Below are 21,256 nucleotides of genomic sequence, written 5' to 3' on the forward strand. Positions count from 1 at the left end.
CTCAGTCACGGTATAAAACTAGCTCAGTCACGGTATAAAACTAACTCAGTCACGGTATAAAACTAGCTTAGTCACGGTAAAAAACTAGCTCAGTCATGGTATAAAACTAGCTCAGTCACGGTATAAAACTAGCTCAGTCACGGTATAAAACTAGCTCATTCATGGTATAAAACTAGCTCAGTCATGGTATAAAACTAGCTCAGTCACGGTAAAAAACTAACTCAGTCACGGTATAAAACTAGCTCAGTCACAGTAAAAAACTAACTCAGTCACGGTATAAAACTAGCTCAGTCACGGTATAAAACTAGCTCATTCATGGTATAAAACTAGCTCAGTCATGGTATAAAACTAGCTAGTCAGGGTATAAAACTAGCTCAGTAATGGTATAAAATTAGCTTAGTCACGGTAAAAAACGACCTCAGTCACGGTATAAAACGACCTCAGTCACGGTATAAAACTAGCTCAGTCATGGTATAAAACTAACTCAGTCATGGTATAAAACTAACTCAGTCATGGTAAAAAACTAACTCAGTCACGGTATAAAACTAGCTCAGTCACGGTATAAAACTAACTCAATCATGGTATAAAACTAGCTCAGTCACGGTATAAAACTAGCTCATTCATGGTATAAAACTAGCTCAGTCATGGTATAAAACTAGCTCAGTCACGGTATAAAACTAACTCAGTCACGGTATAAAACTAGCTCAGTCACGGTATAAAACTAGCTCATTCATGGTATAAAACTAGCTCAGTCACGGTATAAAACTAACTCAGTCATGGTATAAAACTAGCTCAGTCAGGGTATAAAACTAGCTCAGTCATGGTATAAAACTAACTCAGTCATGGTATAAAACTAGCTTAGTCACGGTATAAAACTAGCTCAGTCAGGGTATAAAACTAGCTCAGTCATGGTATAAAACTAACTCAGTCATGGTATAAAACTAGCTCAGTCACGGTATAAAACTAGCTCAGTCACGGTATAAAACTAGCTCAGTCACGGTATAAAACTAACTCAGTCACGATATAAAACTAGCTCAGTCATGGTAAAAAACTAACTCAGTCACGGTATAAAACTAGCTCAGTCATGGTATAAAACTAGCTCAGTCATGGTATAAAACTAGCTCAGTCACGGTATAAAACTAACTCAGTCACGGTATAAAACTAGCTCAGTCACGGTTAAAAAATTAACTCAGTCACGGTATAAAACTAGCTCAGTCACGGTATAAAACTAGCTCATTCATGGTATAAAACTAGCTCAGTCATGGTATAAAACTAGCTAAGTCAGGGTATAAAACTAGCTCAGCGACGGTATAAAACTAGCTCAGTCATGGTATAAAACTAGCTCAGTCATGGTATAAAACTAGCTCAGTCATGGTATAAAACGACCTCAGTCACTGTATAAAACTCAGTCACGGCATAAAACTAGCTCATTCATGGTATAAAACTAACTCAGTCACGGTATAAAACTACCTCAGTCACGGGATAAAACTACCTCAGTCATAGTATAAACTCGCTCCGTTACAGAATAAACTTGCTCAGACATGGAATAAAAGCTGCTTACAAAGGTTACTTGCTAATTTGTTGTTTCAGGTTCGCATAACTAACCTAATTACCTGATTTGCCGAGATGAGATGATTGATGAACCTGCATTGAGTGAGCGCACTGTTTGTCACCAGAACCCTGCAATAAACATACAATTGAAATGCAATGCTGGTGTCCAGCCTGGCAATCGACTGACACGCCATCATCCAATATTAGACGAATCGTGCAGCACTGTAGTCTTTTGATATTACAGTAACTTTAGACTAGTAAAGACTTTTAAATTCAAATTTAAATTCAAAAGTCAACATAATCCAAAAGGGTATGCCTATCAGGACCTGCTTACAAGCTGTGTCCATTCCATGTTAAGCACAATTTATGACCATTCTGTGGTAATTCCAATTTTGTTTTCTGGATAAGAGAAAAAGGATTGGTTGCAGTGATGTTGATGCTAACTTTATAATCTTGTGGCTAATTGTAGATTTGATGGATTATTTTTAGGTTCATCTAATTAACTCCTTTAATTAAATAATGAAAACAATATTTAATGTTCTAGCTATTTACTTAATGAACTTTCATTGAACTTTCATTTAATTGACTCATTTGTGAGGATAGATAATGTTTCCTACCCTAGATGTTCCAAAATGGAAACATAGAATGCATTGGCAAATGAAAGTGTCGTTGTGTCGTTGAACAAACCAAATCCATAGAATCTGCTTCAGCCGCTTCAAGACCTTTTAAGTAGTCTTCAAGCTGCTGCAGCCCTTCTTCCTGCCCGATGTCCACCGAACAGCCAAGAAAGTCCCAGTACTCCGCCCAAGGAACTTGCATATCCCTTGCTAAATTTCTGTAATGTTATGTAATAAATTACCATTTTGCTATCATATATAATCTGTCATCAAATCATTGTAAATATCAAACTAGGTGATATATTGCACTAATGGAGCTTAGTAATAACTACTGGAACCTAATTTTGTTGACCTATTTCTATTTCTGGCAACATATTTTGAGTTTCAGCAATGAATCGATCTGCGCATATACAAATACAGTAAAACATCTATTTGACCGCCCCTATAGAGAAAGGGTTAAAAAATACAGTGCCATAGCATTCAATTGGGGGGTTTGACAGTAATAACAGATGATGAGAATATATCAGTCACATACACAACTAATAACAGATGATGAGAGTATATCAGTCACATACACAACTAATAACAGATGATGAGAGTATATCAGTACTTATACAACTAATAACAGATGATGAGAGTATATCAGTCACATACACAACTAATAACAGATGATGAGAGTATATCAGCACTTACACAACTAATAACAGATGATGAGAGTATATCAGCACTTATACAACTAATAACAGATGATGAGAGTATATCAGTCACATACACAACTAATAACAGATGATGAGAGTATATTAGTCACATACACAACTAATAACAGATGATGAGAGTATATCAGTACTTATACAACTAATAACAGATGATGAGAGTATATCAGTCACAAACACAACTAATAACAGATGATGAGAGTATATCAGTACTTATACAACTAATAACAGATGATGAGAGTATGTCAGTCACTTACACAACTAATAACAGATGATGAGAGTATATCAGCACTTACACAACTAATAACAGGTGATGAGAGTATATCAACATTCACACAACTAATAACAGATGATGAGAGTATATCAGTCACATACACAACTAATAACAGATGATGAGAGTATATTAGTCACATACACAACTAATAACAGATGATGAGAGTATATCAGTACTTATACAACTAATAACAGATGATGAGAGTATATCAGTCACAAACACAACTAATAACAGATGATGAGAGTATATCAGTACTTATACAACTAATAACAGATGATGAGAGTATGTCAGTCACTTACACAACTAATAACAGATGATGAGAGTATATCAGCACTTACACAACTAATAACAGGTGATGAGAGTATATCAACATTCACACAACTAATAACAGATGATGAGAGTATATCAGCACTTACACAACTAATAACAGATGATGAGAGTATATCAGCACTCACACAACTAATAACAGATGATGAGAGTATATCAGCACTTACACAACCAATAACAGATGATGAGAGTATATCAGCACTTACACAACTAATAACAGATGATGAGAGTATATCAGCACTTATACAACTAATAACAGATGATGAGAGTATATCAGCACTTATACAACTAATAACAGATGATGAGAGTATATCAGTACTTATACAACTAATAACAGATGATGAGAGTATATCAGCACTTACACAACTAATAACAGATGATGAGAGTATATCAGCACTTATACAACTAATAACAGATGATGAGAGTATATCAGCACTTACACAACTAATAACAGATGATGAGAGTATATCAGTCACTTACACAACTAATAACAGATGATGAGAGTATATCAGCACTTACACAACTAATAACAGATGATGAGAGTATATCAGCACTTATACAACTAATAACAGATGATGAGAGTATATCAGCACTTATACAACTAATAACAGATGATGAGAGTATGTCAGTCACTTACACAACTAATAACAGATGATGAGAGTATATGAGCACTTACACAACTAATAACAGCTGATGAGAGTATGTCAGTCACTTACACGACTAATAACAGATGATGAGAGTATATCAGCACTTATAACACTAATAACAGATGAGAGTATATCAGCACTTACACAACTAATAACAGATGATGAAAGTATATCAGCACTTATACAACTAATAACAGATGAGAGTATGTCAGCACTTACACAACTAATAACAGATGAGAGTATGTCAGCACTTACACAACAAATAACAACGAAACAATTAAAAATATTACATATTGATAAGTTGTAACCTATTACATAAGCGGAATGCTGTTGTCGCCCATACCACAATTATATTCTACGCTCTGTTCGTGTATTGCAAAAGTTCCGAAAATAATTCCCTGATAGAAAATTTACGCGCAAACCAAAATCCATGATTTGTGTTCAATACTCTTACCAAGGAATATTTTTGCTGGATTAAAACATTTGACTAAAAATATATTGATTAACGATTAATTTTTGCCAACATTTGAAAATTCTGAGACTGATAAGCCTTGCCTAGCTAGGAAATCGTCTGCGTTTTAGTGGATTGTTCTTGAGAAACCAACAAGAACAAGACATCAATAAAATCATCACCACAAAACGAATAATTATAACTAATTTATCAGTAAAACTCGGCATGTTCAGACAAACCTGCCAACAAATTCGAGTCCCTTAAATGGATCAGTTTTGATGATATCAGAGTAAGGTTGTTTGATTTCCCCTCCACCATTCAGCCGTCGTTTTTTGCTATTGACTGGGCGCCGAGGTGAAGACCAACTCCGCTTGAACTCGGATGCCTGTTAGCAAACAATATCACACAGTGCAGTTGTCCGTGAAAAGCTTTATATACATGCTTCCGATCCTATCAAGCGCTCTTTGAAATTTATAAGGCACCGCGCATAGCTCCCAGACCCCAGACCCCAGACGAAGCTAACCAGGCACCACGCATAGCTCCCAGACACCACACGAAGCTAACCAGGCACCATGCACAGCTCCCAGACACCACACCAAGCTAACCAGGCACCATGCACAGCTCCCAGGCACCAGACAAAGCTAACCAGGAACTATGCACAGCTTGCCAAGGCACCATAACAAGCTTACAGACACAATACCACACTAACCAGGCACTATACAAAGCTAATCAGGCGCCATACCGAGTGAACCAGGCAGCTTAGAAAACTTGTGAGACACCATACCAAGCTCATCAGACACCATACCAGCTCATCAAACACCATACCAACCTCGTCAGATACCATACCAAGCTTATCAAACACCGTACCAAGCTCGTCAGACACGGTACCAAGCTCGTCAGACACCGTAGCAAGCTCGTCAGACACCATACCAAGCTCATCAGACACCGTACCAAGCTCGTCAGACACCGTACCAAGCTCGTCAGACACCATACCAAGCTCATCAGACACCATACCAAGCTCGTCAGACACTATACCAAGCTCATCAGACACCATACCAAGCTCGTCAGACACTATACGAAGCTTACCAAAAACTATGCCAATGGTCAAACTGATAATGCATGAATGTTCATGAAGAAAATTCAAGTGCATCTAATAAGCACTAATTACTAAAAAAAAGCTGACGCATTGAGCCCTTAATGCTCAACTGCATGTAAGGACTCTTTACCATTTGTGCTTAATTATAGGCACAAGAGATACCAGATAATTTAGGTATTACTTTGATAGCTTTGATAGCTTGTGCCACTTAAAAAATTTCCAATTTCTCGTCTAACTAGTCCCTGTACAATAACTATTTTAGGTGTTTGATAGAGTAATGCTCGGTAACTGATCCCTGTACAATAACTATTTTAGGTGTTTGATAGAGTAACGCTTGGTAACTGATCACTGTACAATAACTGTTTTAGGTGTTTGATAGAGTAATGCTTGGTAACTGATCACTGTACAATAACTGTTTTAGGTATTTGATAGAGCAATGCTTGGTAACTGATCACTGTACAATAACTGTTTTAGGTGTTTGATAGAGCAATGCTTGGTAACTGATACCTGTACAATAACTGTTTTAGGTGTTTGATAGAGTAATGCTTGGTAACTGATCACTGTACAATAACTGTTTTAGGTGTTTGATAGAGCAATGCTTGGTAACTGATCACTGTACAATGACTGTTTTAGATGTTTGATAGAGTAATGCTTGGTAACTGATCACTGTACAATAACTGTTTTAGGTGTTTGGTAGAGTAATGCTTGGTAACTGATCACTGTACAATAACTATTTTAGGTGTTTGATAGAGTAATGCTTGGTAACTGATCACTGTACAATAACTGTTTTAGGTGTTTGATAGAGCAATGCTTGGTAACTGATCACTGTACAATAACTGTTTTAGGTGTTTGATAGAGTAATGCTGGGTAACTGATCACTGTACAATAACTAATTTAGGTGTTTGATAGAGTAATGCTTGGTAACTGATCGCTGTACAATAACTGTTTTAGGTGTTTGATGGAGCAATGCTTGGTAACTGATCACTGTACAATAACTGTTTTAGGTGTTTGATAGAGTAATGCTTGGTAACTGATCACTGTACAATAACTATTTTAGGTGTTTGATAGAGTAATGCTTGGTAACTGATCGCTGTACAATAACTATTTTAGGTGTTTGTTAGAGTAATGCTTGGTAACTGATCGCTGTACAATAACTATTTTAGGTGTTTGATAGAGTAATGCTTGGTAACTGATCGCTGTACAATAACTGTTTTAGGTGTTTGATAGAGCAATGCTTGGTAACTGATCACTGTACAATAACTGTTTTAGGTGTTTGATAGAGCAATGCTTGGTAACTGATCACTGTACAATAACTATTTTAGGTGTTTGATAGAGTAACGCTTGGTAACTGATCACTGTACAATAACTGTTTTAGGTGTTTGATAGAGTAATGCTTGGTAACTGATCACTGTACAATAACTGTTTTAGGTATTTGATAGAGCAATGCTTGGTAACTGATCACTGTACAATAACTGTTTTAGGTGTTTGATAGAGCAATGCTTGGTAACTGATACCTGTACAATAACTGTTTTAGGTGTTTGATAGAGTAATGCTGGGTAACTGATCACTGTACAATAACTGTTTTAGGTGTTTGATAGAGTAATGCTTGGTAAATGATCACTGTACAATAACTAGAAAGTCAAGGGCTAAAAGAAGACACCTGGTGGCATCAAGTAATGTCACACATTGTACCATTTATAAATGAATTGAGGTTTAGTGACCTGTTGAAGCCCTGTTTTACCCTGCACTAGACAACACAACGTAAGATAGTTACTGAAAAATGCAGACAAGAGGGAGTAAAAGTTGGATTGCGTATCACCAACTGTTTGATAATATTTTGTAAGCGTCTTACAGCAGTTTGTTAATGAAAATAACATCATATTTCCGTGAATATTTTACAAAGATTACAGATTTTGGTGCCATATTATGAATTTATGAAAAGAATAAGCAACTTCTCTACCAATCATTTTACCAGGCAGTATCTGGAAGATGCAAATACTGAAAAGAAGTGTTAATGTATCAGCAAAACTGTGGAATGGACGGAACTGTAGGACATCAAAAACAACTCGGAAATAACAGAGATGAGCTCCAACCGTCTAATCATAATCTTAAACATAAACAGCAAGGCAGTCCTCCAAGCATACGTCAGCCAGCCATAAATAATAAGTCGTTTTCTTCGCTTGTGACGTGTAATTTTTGACTTGTGTACCTAACCACCACTCATATTTCCTTGCGCACCGATTGATCACTCATATATTGTTAATTGTTAGCACTTTTTGCTGTTTTTAATCAATGTTAATTGGTTTAGAAATTGAGCCTCTCTCTATAAAACTCTCAATCGCTAATGATGAACCAAGGCCTTTACTCAAGGTCTCTACCTGTTTGGGTGACATAGGTCCAGCGACAGCTTTGACAGCCATACCCTGTGAGATCTTGTGAGGAGACGAGGGAGAAGACATCGCAGCGAGTTTATGCTGATGAGCAGCGCGTAATGGGCTTAACATAGTATAAGGGCCTGCCATTGAAAGAGGTTCAAATCCTTCATAGATCAAATGTACATATGCATGTATATATATGTAAATATGTAAATATAACATACATGTTAGAAGCTGATTGTTTGAAAAGTTAACTTTGTAAGAATCCGAACGGAATCCATAAGAAAGACAAGAGTTTGTAAAAATCCATACAAAGACAAGGTCTTTGTATGTAAAAATGCTTACTTTTGTCTTTTAAAATGTGAATACTGAAATTGTGACTAGATTAAATTAGGTTAAATCTATTAAGATAATCTATAAAATATAAAAAATGAAATATATATAAAAAATTATGTAATATAAAATATTGTATACATAAATAAATAATAGAATACAAATAAATGAACATATGTAATATTCAGAAAATAAATAGTCAAAATATAAATGATGCATCCATAAATCTTAAGGGAAGGAAAGTAGTAGTATCAACAAGTAAGCTGAACATTTGCAAGTTTTATAACATTTAAGACGACATTTGAACATAACAGACAATACAGTAGACACTCCTATAATGTAAAATAAAAATAACGTAAAAATTTTGTTAAGTTTGGCTTCATACTACATAAAAAAGTCCATTTAACGTAAAGTGTCAAGTCAGGCGACTTCTCAAATTCGATTTGAATGTTAGTCTATTTCGCAAGGCGAGATAGACTAACATTCAAATCGAATTTTGAAGAAAAAATTTAGATCGCCAGTTCAGAAGAAAAAATGATGTGCGTATAGCGCTATATGTATTATATTTACAATTTTCGCGGCATTCTAGTTCGTCGTAATAGATCGTTAAATGTGATAAATCAGAGAATAGGGTAGCTGCGCAATTGTGAATAAATACTTATAGGCGATTAGTGCAGGTGTTACAGCAACAAGTCTACCAATCTGAATGTCACGAGTTGGAGTATCGTCAAACGTTATCTTTTATCCTAACCTTGACTCCTGGATACAGATAGACGACGAACAGGTAGTACCGCTTGTTATAGTAAAAAGATTTGTGTTTTGCATTTTTTTAGACACATCAAGTATTTGTTATTAGCTTTACAATGCAGAACAGATTTTGCTGTTTAAAAAAAATAAGCAAACAGTTGTAAATGAATGTCGTAGATGTGCAGTCCCTATCAGCTTCTTGTAAAATTAACGCAATCATTGTCTATAAAGCCCGTGAAGTTGATCATAAAAAGGAAAGTTACAGATGCTACGGTGCAGCTACGGTGTAGCTACGGTGCGGCTACGGTGCAGTTACGGTGCAGCTATGGTGCAGTTACGGTGCAGTTACGATGCGGCACACAAATTAAAAGAGCTAGGTCAAAGTTTTCCTTTTTGCATGGCCAAAGGGGCGAGTTCGGAAAGATCTTGGAATGGATTAGGCAATTCCCATGTATTTTACTGATCTTATAACGCAAAATCCCTATAACATAAACGTTCCTGGAGCGGATTATTTACTTTGTAAAAGCATCTACTCTATTAATATGACAGGCTGATACAGTCTGACAGTCAGCCAAATTTTCAGAATAATAAAAATTTTAAAACATTTTTTAAACCTAGTGATTTCCCATTATGTTTGTGAGTAACAAAAATACTTATTGTATAAAACATTCAATGAATAAAAACAAGCCACCAACAAAATAAACCCGATCACACAACTCAGATTATATGTGATTGGATTGTGAGTTCACCTACCAGCATAGGGATCCCTTGCCCTTGGTGAGGACTTACACCCTGGAGACCACGGGTCACCAACGAATGGCATCAGAGTGTCATCTTCAGATCTGTAGAGTGGAATGTAACACTGACCTGCAGCAAAAATAAATGTGAACAGCAAAATCACCTCGGGTGTACCAATGGGAACAACGATCTTTAAACCTCTGGTGCTAACAGCTTGGAACCTCTGGTGCTAACAGCGTAATTCCTAACTTCTGTCAGAGGAAGCAAAACTCCAACTTCAGAAGTTGGAAGCACTACTCCCAACAGATGGCAGTACAACTTCCAACTTCTGATGCTAGCAGTACAACTCCCAACTTTTAATGTTGGCAGTACAACTCCCAACTTCTGATGTTGGCAGAACAACTCTCATCTTCTGATGTTGGCAGTACAGCTCCAACTTCTGATATTAGCAGTACAACTCCCAACTCGCTCATGACAATAGCAATATTATGTCCATATTAATATCATTACCATAATATTATTATTATGGTAATGTTAAATATAGTGGTGAATACAATGCTCGATATAGAACCAAACATAGAGTCAAAATCGAGAATGTAGAACTAGAGTCGAGAAGGCGCTTACCCTCAAGAACCTCGAGAATTTTTGAAGAATCGCTAGACTTGGGTACTCTAGTACAGGCCACTTGGGCTGGTGTCCGACCATCCCTGTTCAATCGATCCCTCTCAATACTCACTTCATTCACCAACAACTTCACCACTTCAAAGTGCCCAAACTTTGCAGCGAAATGCAATGGTGTCTCATTGCACTAGACAAAAAAAGACAAAACCATGAGATTAAATTACATTAGAAAACATGTTCAAAAATAAAATTATTGCTCTATATTAGATGTAGCATGACTGCAACAATAAAAATAATTTCGTATAGTACTATAAAAACACAGAAAGCATGCGCAAATAAAAGCAAACACTTTGTTTATTATATTAGAAACTAGCCAAATGCCTGGGTGCTAAAAACAACTTATGAACAGTGGCAGGTAATGTAGTTGCCATTGACTAATTTGAGTAAGCTAGTATACATATTGCAAAACTTACTAATAAGAGCTGTGAGAGCAAGCTTTAGTCACGTTGTGCATAACAGAGTCGCTATGCGTATTTTAATCCAGATAATGACTATCTGCCCAATGAATCCCTTATATCCCGTGTAGATTAATGGGTTAGCTTGTCGCCTTGTGAATGGGAGATTCCAGGATCAAATACTCTGCGATATGGATTTTTTATTGCTATAATGTTATGCTAATTGCTATAACTGAACACAGGGTTTAACAAAAAGACAAACACTGAGATTTATATAGATTGGTGAAAAAATAGTAAGACAAACCCCTTTGTCTGGTGTGTTAAGGTAAAGGTCAATAAGGAACAACATTCTCCTCTCCCTCCGCTCATCTGTGTCTGTGGGATAGAGTCTAGAGAAGAGCTCAGGGCTGCTCAGGTAGTTGAGGATGACCTCAGCAGCTTTGAGTGAACCTTTGAGAGCAGCGGAATGAAGGGCATTGTATCTGTACCTCTCCTATACATGTATCACAAGTGTATCATTTGAGAGCAGTAAAACGAAAAGCATTGTATCTGTACCTCTCCTATACAAGTGTATCATTTAAGAGCAGTAAAACGAAGGGCATTGTATCTGTACCTCTCCTATACAAGTGTATCATTTGAGAGCAGTAGAACGAAGGGCATTGTATCTGTACCCCTCCTATATAAGTGTATCATTTGAGAGCAGTAGAACGAAGGGCATTGTATGTGCACCTCTCCTATACAAGTGTATCATTTGAGAGCAGTAAAACGAAGGGCATGGTAACTGTACCTCTCCTATACAAGTGTATCATTTGAGAGCAGTAAAACGAAGGGCATGGTAACTGTACCTCTCCTATACAAGTGTGTCATTTGACAGCAGTAGAACGAAGGGCATTGTATCTGTACCTCTCCTATACAAGTGTATCATTTGAGAGCAGTAAAACGAAGGGCATTGTATCTGTACCTCTCCTATACAAGTGTGTCATTTGAGAGCAGTAAAACGAAGGGCATGGTAACTGTACCTCTCCTATACAAGTGTATCATTTGAGAGCAGTAAAACGAAGGGCATTGTATCTGTACCTCTCCTATACAAGTGTGTCATTTGAGAGCAGTAAAACGAAGGGCATGGTAACTGTACCTCTCCTATACAAGTGTATCATTTGAGAGCAGTAAAACGAAGGGCATTGTATCTGTACCTCTCCTATACAAGTGTATCATTTGAGAGCAGTAAAACGAATGGCATTGTATCTGTACCTCTCCTATACAAGTGTGTCATTTGACAGCAGTAAAACGAAGGGCATTGTATCTGTACCTCTCCTATACAAGTGTGTCATTTGACAGCAGTAGAACGAAGGGCATTGTATCTGTACCTCTCCTATACAAGTGTATCATTTGAGAGCAGTAAAACGAAGGGCATTGTATCTGTACCTCTCCTATACAAGTGTATCATTTGAGAGCAGTAAAACGAAGGGCATTGTATCTGTACCTCTCCTATACAAGTGTGTCATTTGAGAGCAGTAAAACGAAGGGCATGGTAACTGTACCTCTCCTATACAAGTGTATCATTTGAGAGCAGTAAAACGAAGGGTATGGTAACTGTACCTCTCCTATACAAGTGTATCATTTGAGAGCAGTAAAACGAAGGGTATGGTAACTGTACCTCTCCTATACAAGTGTATCATTTGAGAGCAGTAAAACGAAGGGTATGGTAACTGTACCTCTCCTATACAAGTGTGTCATTTGAGAGCAGTAAAACGAAGGGCATGGTAACTGTACCTCTCCTATACAAGTGTATCATTTGAGAGCAGTAAAACGAAGGGCATTGTATCTGTACCTCTCCTATACAAGTGTATCATTTGACAGCAGTAAAACGAAAAGCATTGTATCTGTACCTCTCCTATACAAGTGTGTCATTTGAGAGCAGTAGAACGAAGAGCAATGTATCTATACCTCTCCTATACAAGTGTATCATATAAGACAACACAGTTAGCATTGCTCCTAAATCATTGTTGTCAGCAGTCAACTAGAGAAACAATCGACTATAATAATTAGTGCTGAGGGAGAAACTGCTGAGGAGTCTAAACAAAATCAGAGGAGGTATGGTTGAAGAGAATATCTCCATTTGCGTGGATTGTGTCAATATCTGTAAAAAGAAAACAAACCTGAAGAATTGTGGGAGTATCGCCAGAGGAAATCAGATACCGCGGATTACTTTCCACAAGCTCTTTGATTTTATCGGTATTTCCTTTCTCTATCGCCTGTCGCAAAACTACTAAATCCTGTAGCTTTAGACTAGGATAAGGAAGGGTCTCCGCTCCACTTCCAATACCTTTTTCATTCTGCAGAACACGAGACAATAATATTGGCTGAAGACCAGTCTTTCCAACACAATCACGCTTATCGAGACAAGGCTGAGGCTGAAGACTAAATTGAGTGCAAAACCCGTAGCAAGGTCTCACACCCGGTCTCACACCGTTTAGGAAGTCTCATGACCCTCAGTTTATGTCAATGAATCATAAACCAGTAATGAGATCCATGACTTCATAAGGTAAGTCCCAAGTTCAGTAGCCTCAAATTCAACAGGTGTAAGTAGCACCTTTTCCTAGAAACAAGTAGAGAGTACAGAGTGACACGCTCTTTTTGCCTTCAGCCTTGACCTTAAGAAAGGTTTAAATGTTTACAACATTTATCATCATGACTCAAATAAAGGATATTATTCATTCATGTTGTTATTTCAGTTCTGTCAACAAATATTACTATACCTATTATAAAATACCTAAATATACCTAAATATACTATACCTACTGCAATACCTTCGTACAATCAAAATCAAAAGAGCCCGGCAATATCTTCACACTTAATGCCAGTCATATTTGTTTTGTACTTCTGGAAAATGACGCTATTTATTACATTTGTTATCACGCTTTATAAAAAGCATGAAAAAAAAACTTTCTTTAACATCTTTCAATATATTAAACTCTTTTCAATAAAATCAATGATTCAAATTTTTGCCAGACAACATTCTGTATACTGCTTGGAGCAACCACACATATGTATTCTGTATACTTCTTGAAGCAACCACACATACATGTATGTATACCATATGTATTCTGTATACTGCTTGGAGCAACCACACATTCTGTATACTGTATACTGCTTGGAGCAACCACACATTCTGTATACTGCTTGGAGCAACCACACATTCTGTATACTGCTAGGAGCAACCACACATATGTATTCTGTATACTCCACACATATGCGAGTATACGATGAACTCACACAAAAGTTTAGTCGATTTTATCAGAAAGTATTGGTATTTTTTTATCATGTGCGATTGTTTTTGATGTTTGATATAATCTGGCTGCCAGAATGTTTCAAGATTGAAATCGACAACGATTGATCGTGATTAAAATGCTCCGATTCAATCAAAAGTGCGATTATGAATCTATATTGGGACTTCAGCAAAGAGAACGACGAAATAGACTTGAAATAGATTTTTATTTTGAAACATCCTGGCAGTCAGATGACTGCAATTATCAAAAACATTGTCAAATGTTACAAAAATACTGACATTTTCTGATAAAATCTACTTAAACTTTGTGTTAGTTCATCTTCAATGACGATTGCACTGACCTACCACAGCTGACCTACCACAGCTGACCTACCACAGCTGACCTACCACAGCTGACGTACCACAGCTGACCTACCACAGCTGACGTACCGCAGCTGACGTACCGCAGCTGACGTACCGCAGCTGACGTATCGCAGCTGACGTACCGCAGCTGACGTACCGCAGCTGACGTACCGCAGCTGACGTACCGCAGCAGACTTACCGCAGCTGACGTACCGCAGCTGACGTACCGCAGCTGACGTACCGCAGCTGACGTACCGCAGCTGACGTACCGCAGCTGACGTACCGCAGCTGACGTACCGCAGCTGACGTACCGCAGCTGACGTACCGCAGCTGACGTACCGCAGCTGACGTACCGCAGCTGACGTACCGCAGCTGACGTACCGCAGCTGACGTACCGCAGCTGACGTACCGCAGCTGACGTACCGCAGCTGACGTACCGCAGCTGACGTACCGCAGCTGACGTACCGCAGCTGACGTACCGCAGCTGACGTACCGCAGCTGACGTACCGCAGCTGACGTACCGCAGCTGACGTACCGCAGCTGACGTGCCACAGCTGACGTACCACAGCAATGAGCAATAGTTAGTTTATCAAAGACTGAGCTTGTACAAATGGGATAAGCTGAGTTGTACTTGTGAAGGTGTGTCGGGTTGAGTTGAATTAAATAGAATCGCATCTTCCTGCGTTGAAAATTGTTTCATTCGAGCTGGTTTTATCTTTTTCAGAATTTCAAGGGCTTTAGTCTTGTCTGTGTAGAATCTTTCTACAAAAGAGCCAGCAGCAGAATGATAAGCAGCAGGGTTGGCTCGGTTTAAACCAATGGTTTAAACCATATGTTAAAACCAATGGTTTAAACTGAGCGGTTCAAACCAGGGTGAAAAAACCGGTTTTTATGGTTTTTTCATTATTTTTGGTGAAAAACATAATATTTTAAGCTCCTAGTGGTTCATGTGCAATAGAAATGCAATTATATGTAGTTATCAGCTGTGGAAGTTTATTTAGGACACAGTAGTAAATTGATGGTAGAGCTCAAGTTGAAACTACATGAAATCCTAGCACAACAATGACTTAGTGAACTCGTGAACTTAGTGACTTAATGACTCGAACTGCAAAAGGCAAAGGTTTTACAGCAAAATGTAATAGGTGTGCTGCTTAAAGCTCACGTAGCAAAATGTCAAGATGAAAACACCAATTTAGACAGTGATGCTAGTATTCAGGTGATAGAAGTTGAGTCATCTGCCACTGCTCCAAACACTAGCAATGCATCTGCATTATGCATCATGCTCTGCACTATCACACGACTAATCACTTGGATTAAAATTCCTACTTATACATAGAGCAGAGTATGTAAAATATTCACTTTATGTCAAAAGATTTTTGCTCTGTATTGCATCGATCATGTTTGATCAAAGACTCATTCTGAAATTTCCATATGTTTTCTCTCATCTTTCTCATGAAAAACTTCCACAGTACCATCTTTAACAGATGATTCCACACATATGTATGTTCAATACTCAATCATGCAGCTATAATAAGTGATGTTAATTAAACTTAAAAATGCAAAAACCTTGGTAAAATTATAAAAACTATAAAAACCGGTTTAAACCATAAAAACCGGTTTAAACCAAAAAAGCCTGGTCTTTTCGGTTTTTCCATAAAAACCGTGGTTTTTTCCAACCCTGATTAGCAGCAGTTGGGCAGCTGGCAGCATAAAAACAGTCGGCCTTCTATCTGAACCCTAAGTTTTATTGCAACTTTTTTAATGTACTCATGCATATTTAACAATATTTTGCATTCTGTCTACTGTAATTGATGAAAAAGATTTTAGATAATTAAAAATTAAAGCAAGAGAAGGTCGTTTACCTAGAAGAGTCATTTAGACTAATCAACTATTCACAGTGAAAAGTAAATGCAAATATTCCAGAATAGCATAACACTACTTAACCTCATCCTTATTATCACGAGTTCAATTGAGTTCAATTGGAGGTTGGGAGGTCATTGATCAATGCGGGCTGAAATAAATTCTAATTATCACAAGCTCGCCCAAGTTTTTCATTTGTCCCATGTTTTACACTATCACTGTAGAAGTATCTCAGTATCTATATATATATATATATATATATATATATATATATATATATATATATATATATACATGTATATATATATATGTATGTATTTCTCAAAGTCCGTTCGTCTGTTGGAAATCCGGCTATAGCTATTATTAGAACAGCTGAGCTGGACAACAATACAGACTCATGGTCATGGCTTACCGTCATTGGAAGCCTAACCTTATTAACTAGCTTAGTGGAGTTTTCCATTGGCAATATGCCAGGCTAATAGCTTGAAAGGTACAGTTGTTCGACAAAGTTTTAAAACCTTTACAGTTGTTTTTATTTTTCTCTTAATTTATTTCAACTACACGACACACTTCTCTCATGATATGTAGTTTGAAAGTTAGAATGGCAAATGTTGTTATATGTAAAATAGAAATCAATTTTCTGTCCAAAGACTCTTCTATTACACGGGCAACGCCAGGTGGCACAGCTAGTTGTTTAATATTTGTACTCCAAAGCATTTGTCACACTTCACGAAATTATGGTATCACATATGCCCAAATTTAATTAACCGTAATTAAGTAAAATTAATTTAAACAATGACCTTCCATTTTGTGCTGTTTGAAAACACTTCTTAGCGAAGATTCTCAACAGAATCTTCTTAGCGAATTATTGATATAAAATAGAAACTACAGTTATTATGAGTATATATTCTTAATTGTTTAGTTATGAGTATTATTATTATATCCTTAATTGTTTACCATCAAAATGGATAAACGATGAAGGCAGCAGAGAGACAGATATTGAATGATAAAGAAGAGTGGAACAGCTCAAAGCAGAATTTTTGTATTCTTTCGACGCACTTGTCACGCTTGAGGAAGTTATGGTATCACAATCAAGTCTATGAACAGCGATAAAGTTGAAATTTGTCCTCGGAAGGATTTCATTTGTGGTCAGAAAGAAAGATTACCTTTATGAGAAATATTGTATACTAGCCAAATGCCCGGCATTTCACAAGTAACAAAGAAGCTTTTGCATAACGAATTCATTTTTAATCAGCATATACAACATTTACCATTCTAACTTTTAAATGAAGGCGTTTGGTTATTTCTGTGTATGTTTGGCCAATGCATAATTCATATAGTTGAAAGCTAGAGGGATAGCTGAAACAGATTGCTGACAAAACATTTCTTACTTCTTATGCTACACATTGGTTTAAGATTTCAAACAGTTTATAAACAGTGACAGGTAGTGTAGTTGCCATTGGCTAAGTTTATAAACAGTGACAGGTAGTGTAGTTGCCATTGGCTAAGTTTATAAACAGTGACAGGTAGTGTAGTTGCCATTGGCTAAGTTTATAAACAGTGACAGGTAGTGTAGTTGCCATTGGCTGAGTTTATAAACAGTGACAGGTAGTGTAGTTGCTATTGGCTAAGTTTATAAACAGTGACAGGTAGTGTAGTTGCCATTGGCTAAGTTTATAAACAGTGACAGGTAGTGTAGTTGCTATTGGCTGAGTTTATAAACAGTGACAGGTAGTGTAGTTGCTATTGGCTAAGTTTATAAACAGTGACAGGTAGTGTAGTTGCCATTGGCTGAGTTTATAAACAGTGACAGGTAGTGTAGTTGCCATTGGCTAAGTTTATAAACAGTGACAGGTAGTGTAGTTGCCATTGGCTAAGTTTATAAACAGTGACAGGTAGTGTAGTTGCCATTGGCTAAGTTTATAAACAGTGGCAGGTAGTGTAGTTGCCATTGGCTAAGTTTATAAACAGTGACAGGTAGTGTAGTTGCTATTGGCTAAGTTTATAAACAGTGACAGGTAGTGTAGTTGCCATTGGCTAAGTTTATAAACAGTGACAGGTAGTGTAGTTGCCATTGGCTGAGTTTATAAACAGTGACAGGTAGTGTAGTTGCCATTGGCTGAGTTTATAAACAGTGACAGGTAGTGTAGTTGCCATTGGCTAAGTTTATAAACAGTGACAGGTAGTGTAGTTGCCATTGGCTGAGTTTATAAACAGTGACAGGTAGTGTAGTTGCCATTGGCTGAGTTTATAAACAGTGACAGGTAGTGTAGTTGCCATTGGCTAAGTTTATAAACAGTGACAGGTAGTGTAGTTGCCATTGGCTAAGTTTCTTTACCCTATGAGATTTAATAACTTGAGCCAATATTTTTATCTTTATTATAAAAGCTGTGCCTGTTTGAAGCCAGCTAGGAAGGTTAGGAAAAATAATGTATACCTCAGGGGAATTGAACCCAGACATTTGGATGTACGAATGTGAAGCCAAACACACTATCAATAAACCATGCAATCACCTTGCCACGCTTTAGAAAAATTGTTCATGAAATCATTTCACATCATGATATCTCAGGTTGGACCGGACTTCAAATGTGCATATTTTAACCAATCGCTATTAACTAGACATACGAATGACGACAAACACTTGATTTCCTATATAAAAATAAAAAAGTTTTGTAAACATTGTTTCATGTAGGTATAGTTTATAATTTAAATAAAATATTGCAAATCAAACTTTATCGCACCCAATTTAAACGTATATATGTTGGGAACAAGATAGTTTGTATTCAAAACATCAGTCAAGCAATTTACTAGTGTGAAACACTTGAGGGAAAATAAACACGTCGAAAAGTAAACATTGTGGAAACTTAAAAATGGAGAAAGTCTATATGGGATTCGATTGGCTCTAAGAATAGACACCTGAAGACTAAAATGAGCTGTCGACTGCGTGCGATGAAAAGCGGTAACTGAACGAAGTATAAACCACAGTATAAACAACAAAAGTTTCACGGATTCGGCTAGTCTACATGAAATGAACAGGACATCATAATGAGAATGAGAGTCACAACAGAGCTGTGCAGCGAAAACACAAAGACAAAAGCATTACGCAGTTGCAACATAACGACAATGCATTTATCGTGATACTCTCAAGTAAATATGCCTCAACTAGCTAATACGGTAAGCAGCTATCGTTAGGAATAATCATGAAAGTCAAAATAAAGATTTTATAGACCACCAAGAGCATTTACAAAATGCCAACTTATAGTAAAACCCTGACTTCACCACAATATATAAACCTTGACTTACCATCACCGCTATGTACAAACCATGACTTACCATCACCACCATGTTCAATATGTATGGCTTGTAAGGTTTGTACATGGCGATATGTACAAACCTTCAGACATAATAATTTGCACAAGCATTTGTTTCTATACATAAAGTAACTTCTAAAATACAATAATCTAAATTTTTCTAAAAAATAAACTAATGTTCTAAAATACTTCTAAAAGTTCTAAATTTTTCTTAGAAGTATAGATAAAAGTAAAACAAAAAACACATTTCTAATTAATTTATGTTATACCTAGTGCAAATTAGAGTGCATTACTATACTCTGTTGCAATGTTTCTAAGGTATACTACATTTTTATGCCCATATTTGCTTCAATATGATGGTTTTGAAGCATGAGGCAAACAGAGGCTTTATCATGATCTTTGGTTCTAAAAAGCTTCGAAAACTACTAATTAAATGATCAATCTGCCTTTCACTCTAGCGCAATTAAACTTGAAAAGCTTTTTAATTTATATTAATGTTTGTAATAAAGTTTGACATCTACAATTTTTTTCATGCGACTTAAGCCTGTGACCAAACTAAAAGTTAACTTACCAACAACCAACCCTTCTGGTATGACAATGCCAGCAGGTATTTGCACTCCATAGAACAAGGTAGCAGTGTCATATTCGTGATGTGACATGACAGCAACAAACTACAAGTAATCTGAGGACATTGCACTCGCATATTTTCGGTTTCATTTTTAGTGTTATTAATCACATTCAAACAAGAACCAGCGCTGTTGAGGTACAAAATGTATAGAGGTGAATAACTGGATAATGTACAAGGAAACGTCAGAACTAAAATCTAAAAAATGTCATAGAACTCTAATACTGTTGGTGACATCTATATACATGTATATAAATCTCAATGTTTGTCCATCTGTCCATCCGCACTTCTGTCCAGATCTAGCGACAAACTTTTGAGAATGAGAAATCCGCTGCGAACTGGATTTGAACTAACAACTAGAGTTGCCCTGATTTTGGTATCGGAATCGCTGCCAATATAGGTGTCAAGTATCTGAATCAGTATCGGCCGATCTTTTCTTAAAAACTGCTACATTAATAAAAAATCACCAGCTGTAAGCTCCTTACTTTGACCTAATAAATTTCGGGCCTGCCACACAATTTATTTCATGCCTATAGCCTGATCAACACAGTGCAGGAAACTTTTTGCTTTAGCCAGGACGCAATCGCAAGTGTGGTATTTCCCAATTACAGCGATAGGATTTATTGCAGCCAATCACGAACAAGATAACAAAGGCGGGAGACAAGAACGCAGTGCAATATTTCTATTTACTAGCATAGCAAAGTAATTTAAACAGTCGATGCATAAAGTTATTTACCACTCGCTTGATCCTGACGAACCAATGTATCATTTGTATCGTACAAAAATCGGTAACCCCAGTGGATTATCGGTATTTAGCCTGTCCTCCATTATCTGTGGCAAGTGAGTACCCCCTTCAGTACGACTGGCTACATTGATAGTGATGG

The 21,256-nt window shown here is 37.0% G+C and overlaps 1 protein-coding gene across 1 annotated transcript in view; it reads right to left on the reverse strand.

Moving 5' to 3' along the window:
• LOC137406394 (ankyrin repeat and LEM domain-containing protein 2-like) overlaps window positions 1-20,418 on the reverse strand; it is a 34,166-nt gene extending 13,748 nt beyond the window's left edge. Inside the window, exons 1-10 of the mRNA XM_068092969.1 lie at window positions 20,319-20,418; window positions 15,208-15,338; window positions 13,105-13,281; window positions 11,250-11,438; window positions 10,494-10,677; window positions 9,885-9,998; window positions 8,055-8,191; window positions 4,820-4,965; window positions 2,239-2,386; window positions 1,614-1,680 (exon numbers count right to left, since the gene is read on the reverse strand). Of these exons, the coding sequence (XP_067949070.1) occupies window positions 1,614-1,680; window positions 2,239-2,386; window positions 4,820-4,965; window positions 8,055-8,191; window positions 9,885-9,998; window positions 10,494-10,677; window positions 11,250-11,438; window positions 13,105-13,281; window positions 15,208-15,338; window positions 20,319-20,406 (1,381 nt within the window). The 5' untranslated portion in view covers window positions 20,407-20,418. The remainder of the gene's footprint in view (window positions 1-1,613; window positions 1,681-2,238; window positions 2,387-4,819; window positions 4,966-8,054; window positions 8,192-9,884; window positions 9,999-10,493; window positions 10,678-11,249; window positions 11,439-13,104; window positions 13,282-15,207; window positions 15,339-20,318) is intronic.
• Between the last annotated feature and the right edge of the window lie 838 nt (window positions 20,419-21,256).

The sequence above is a fragment of the Watersipora subatra genome, chromosome 10 (genome assembly GCF_963576615.1).
Source record: "Watersipora subatra chromosome 10, tzWatSuba1.1, whole genome shotgun sequence".
NCBI lineage: Eukaryota > Metazoa > Bryozoa > Gymnolaemata > Cheilostomatida > Watersiporidae > Watersipora > Watersipora subatra.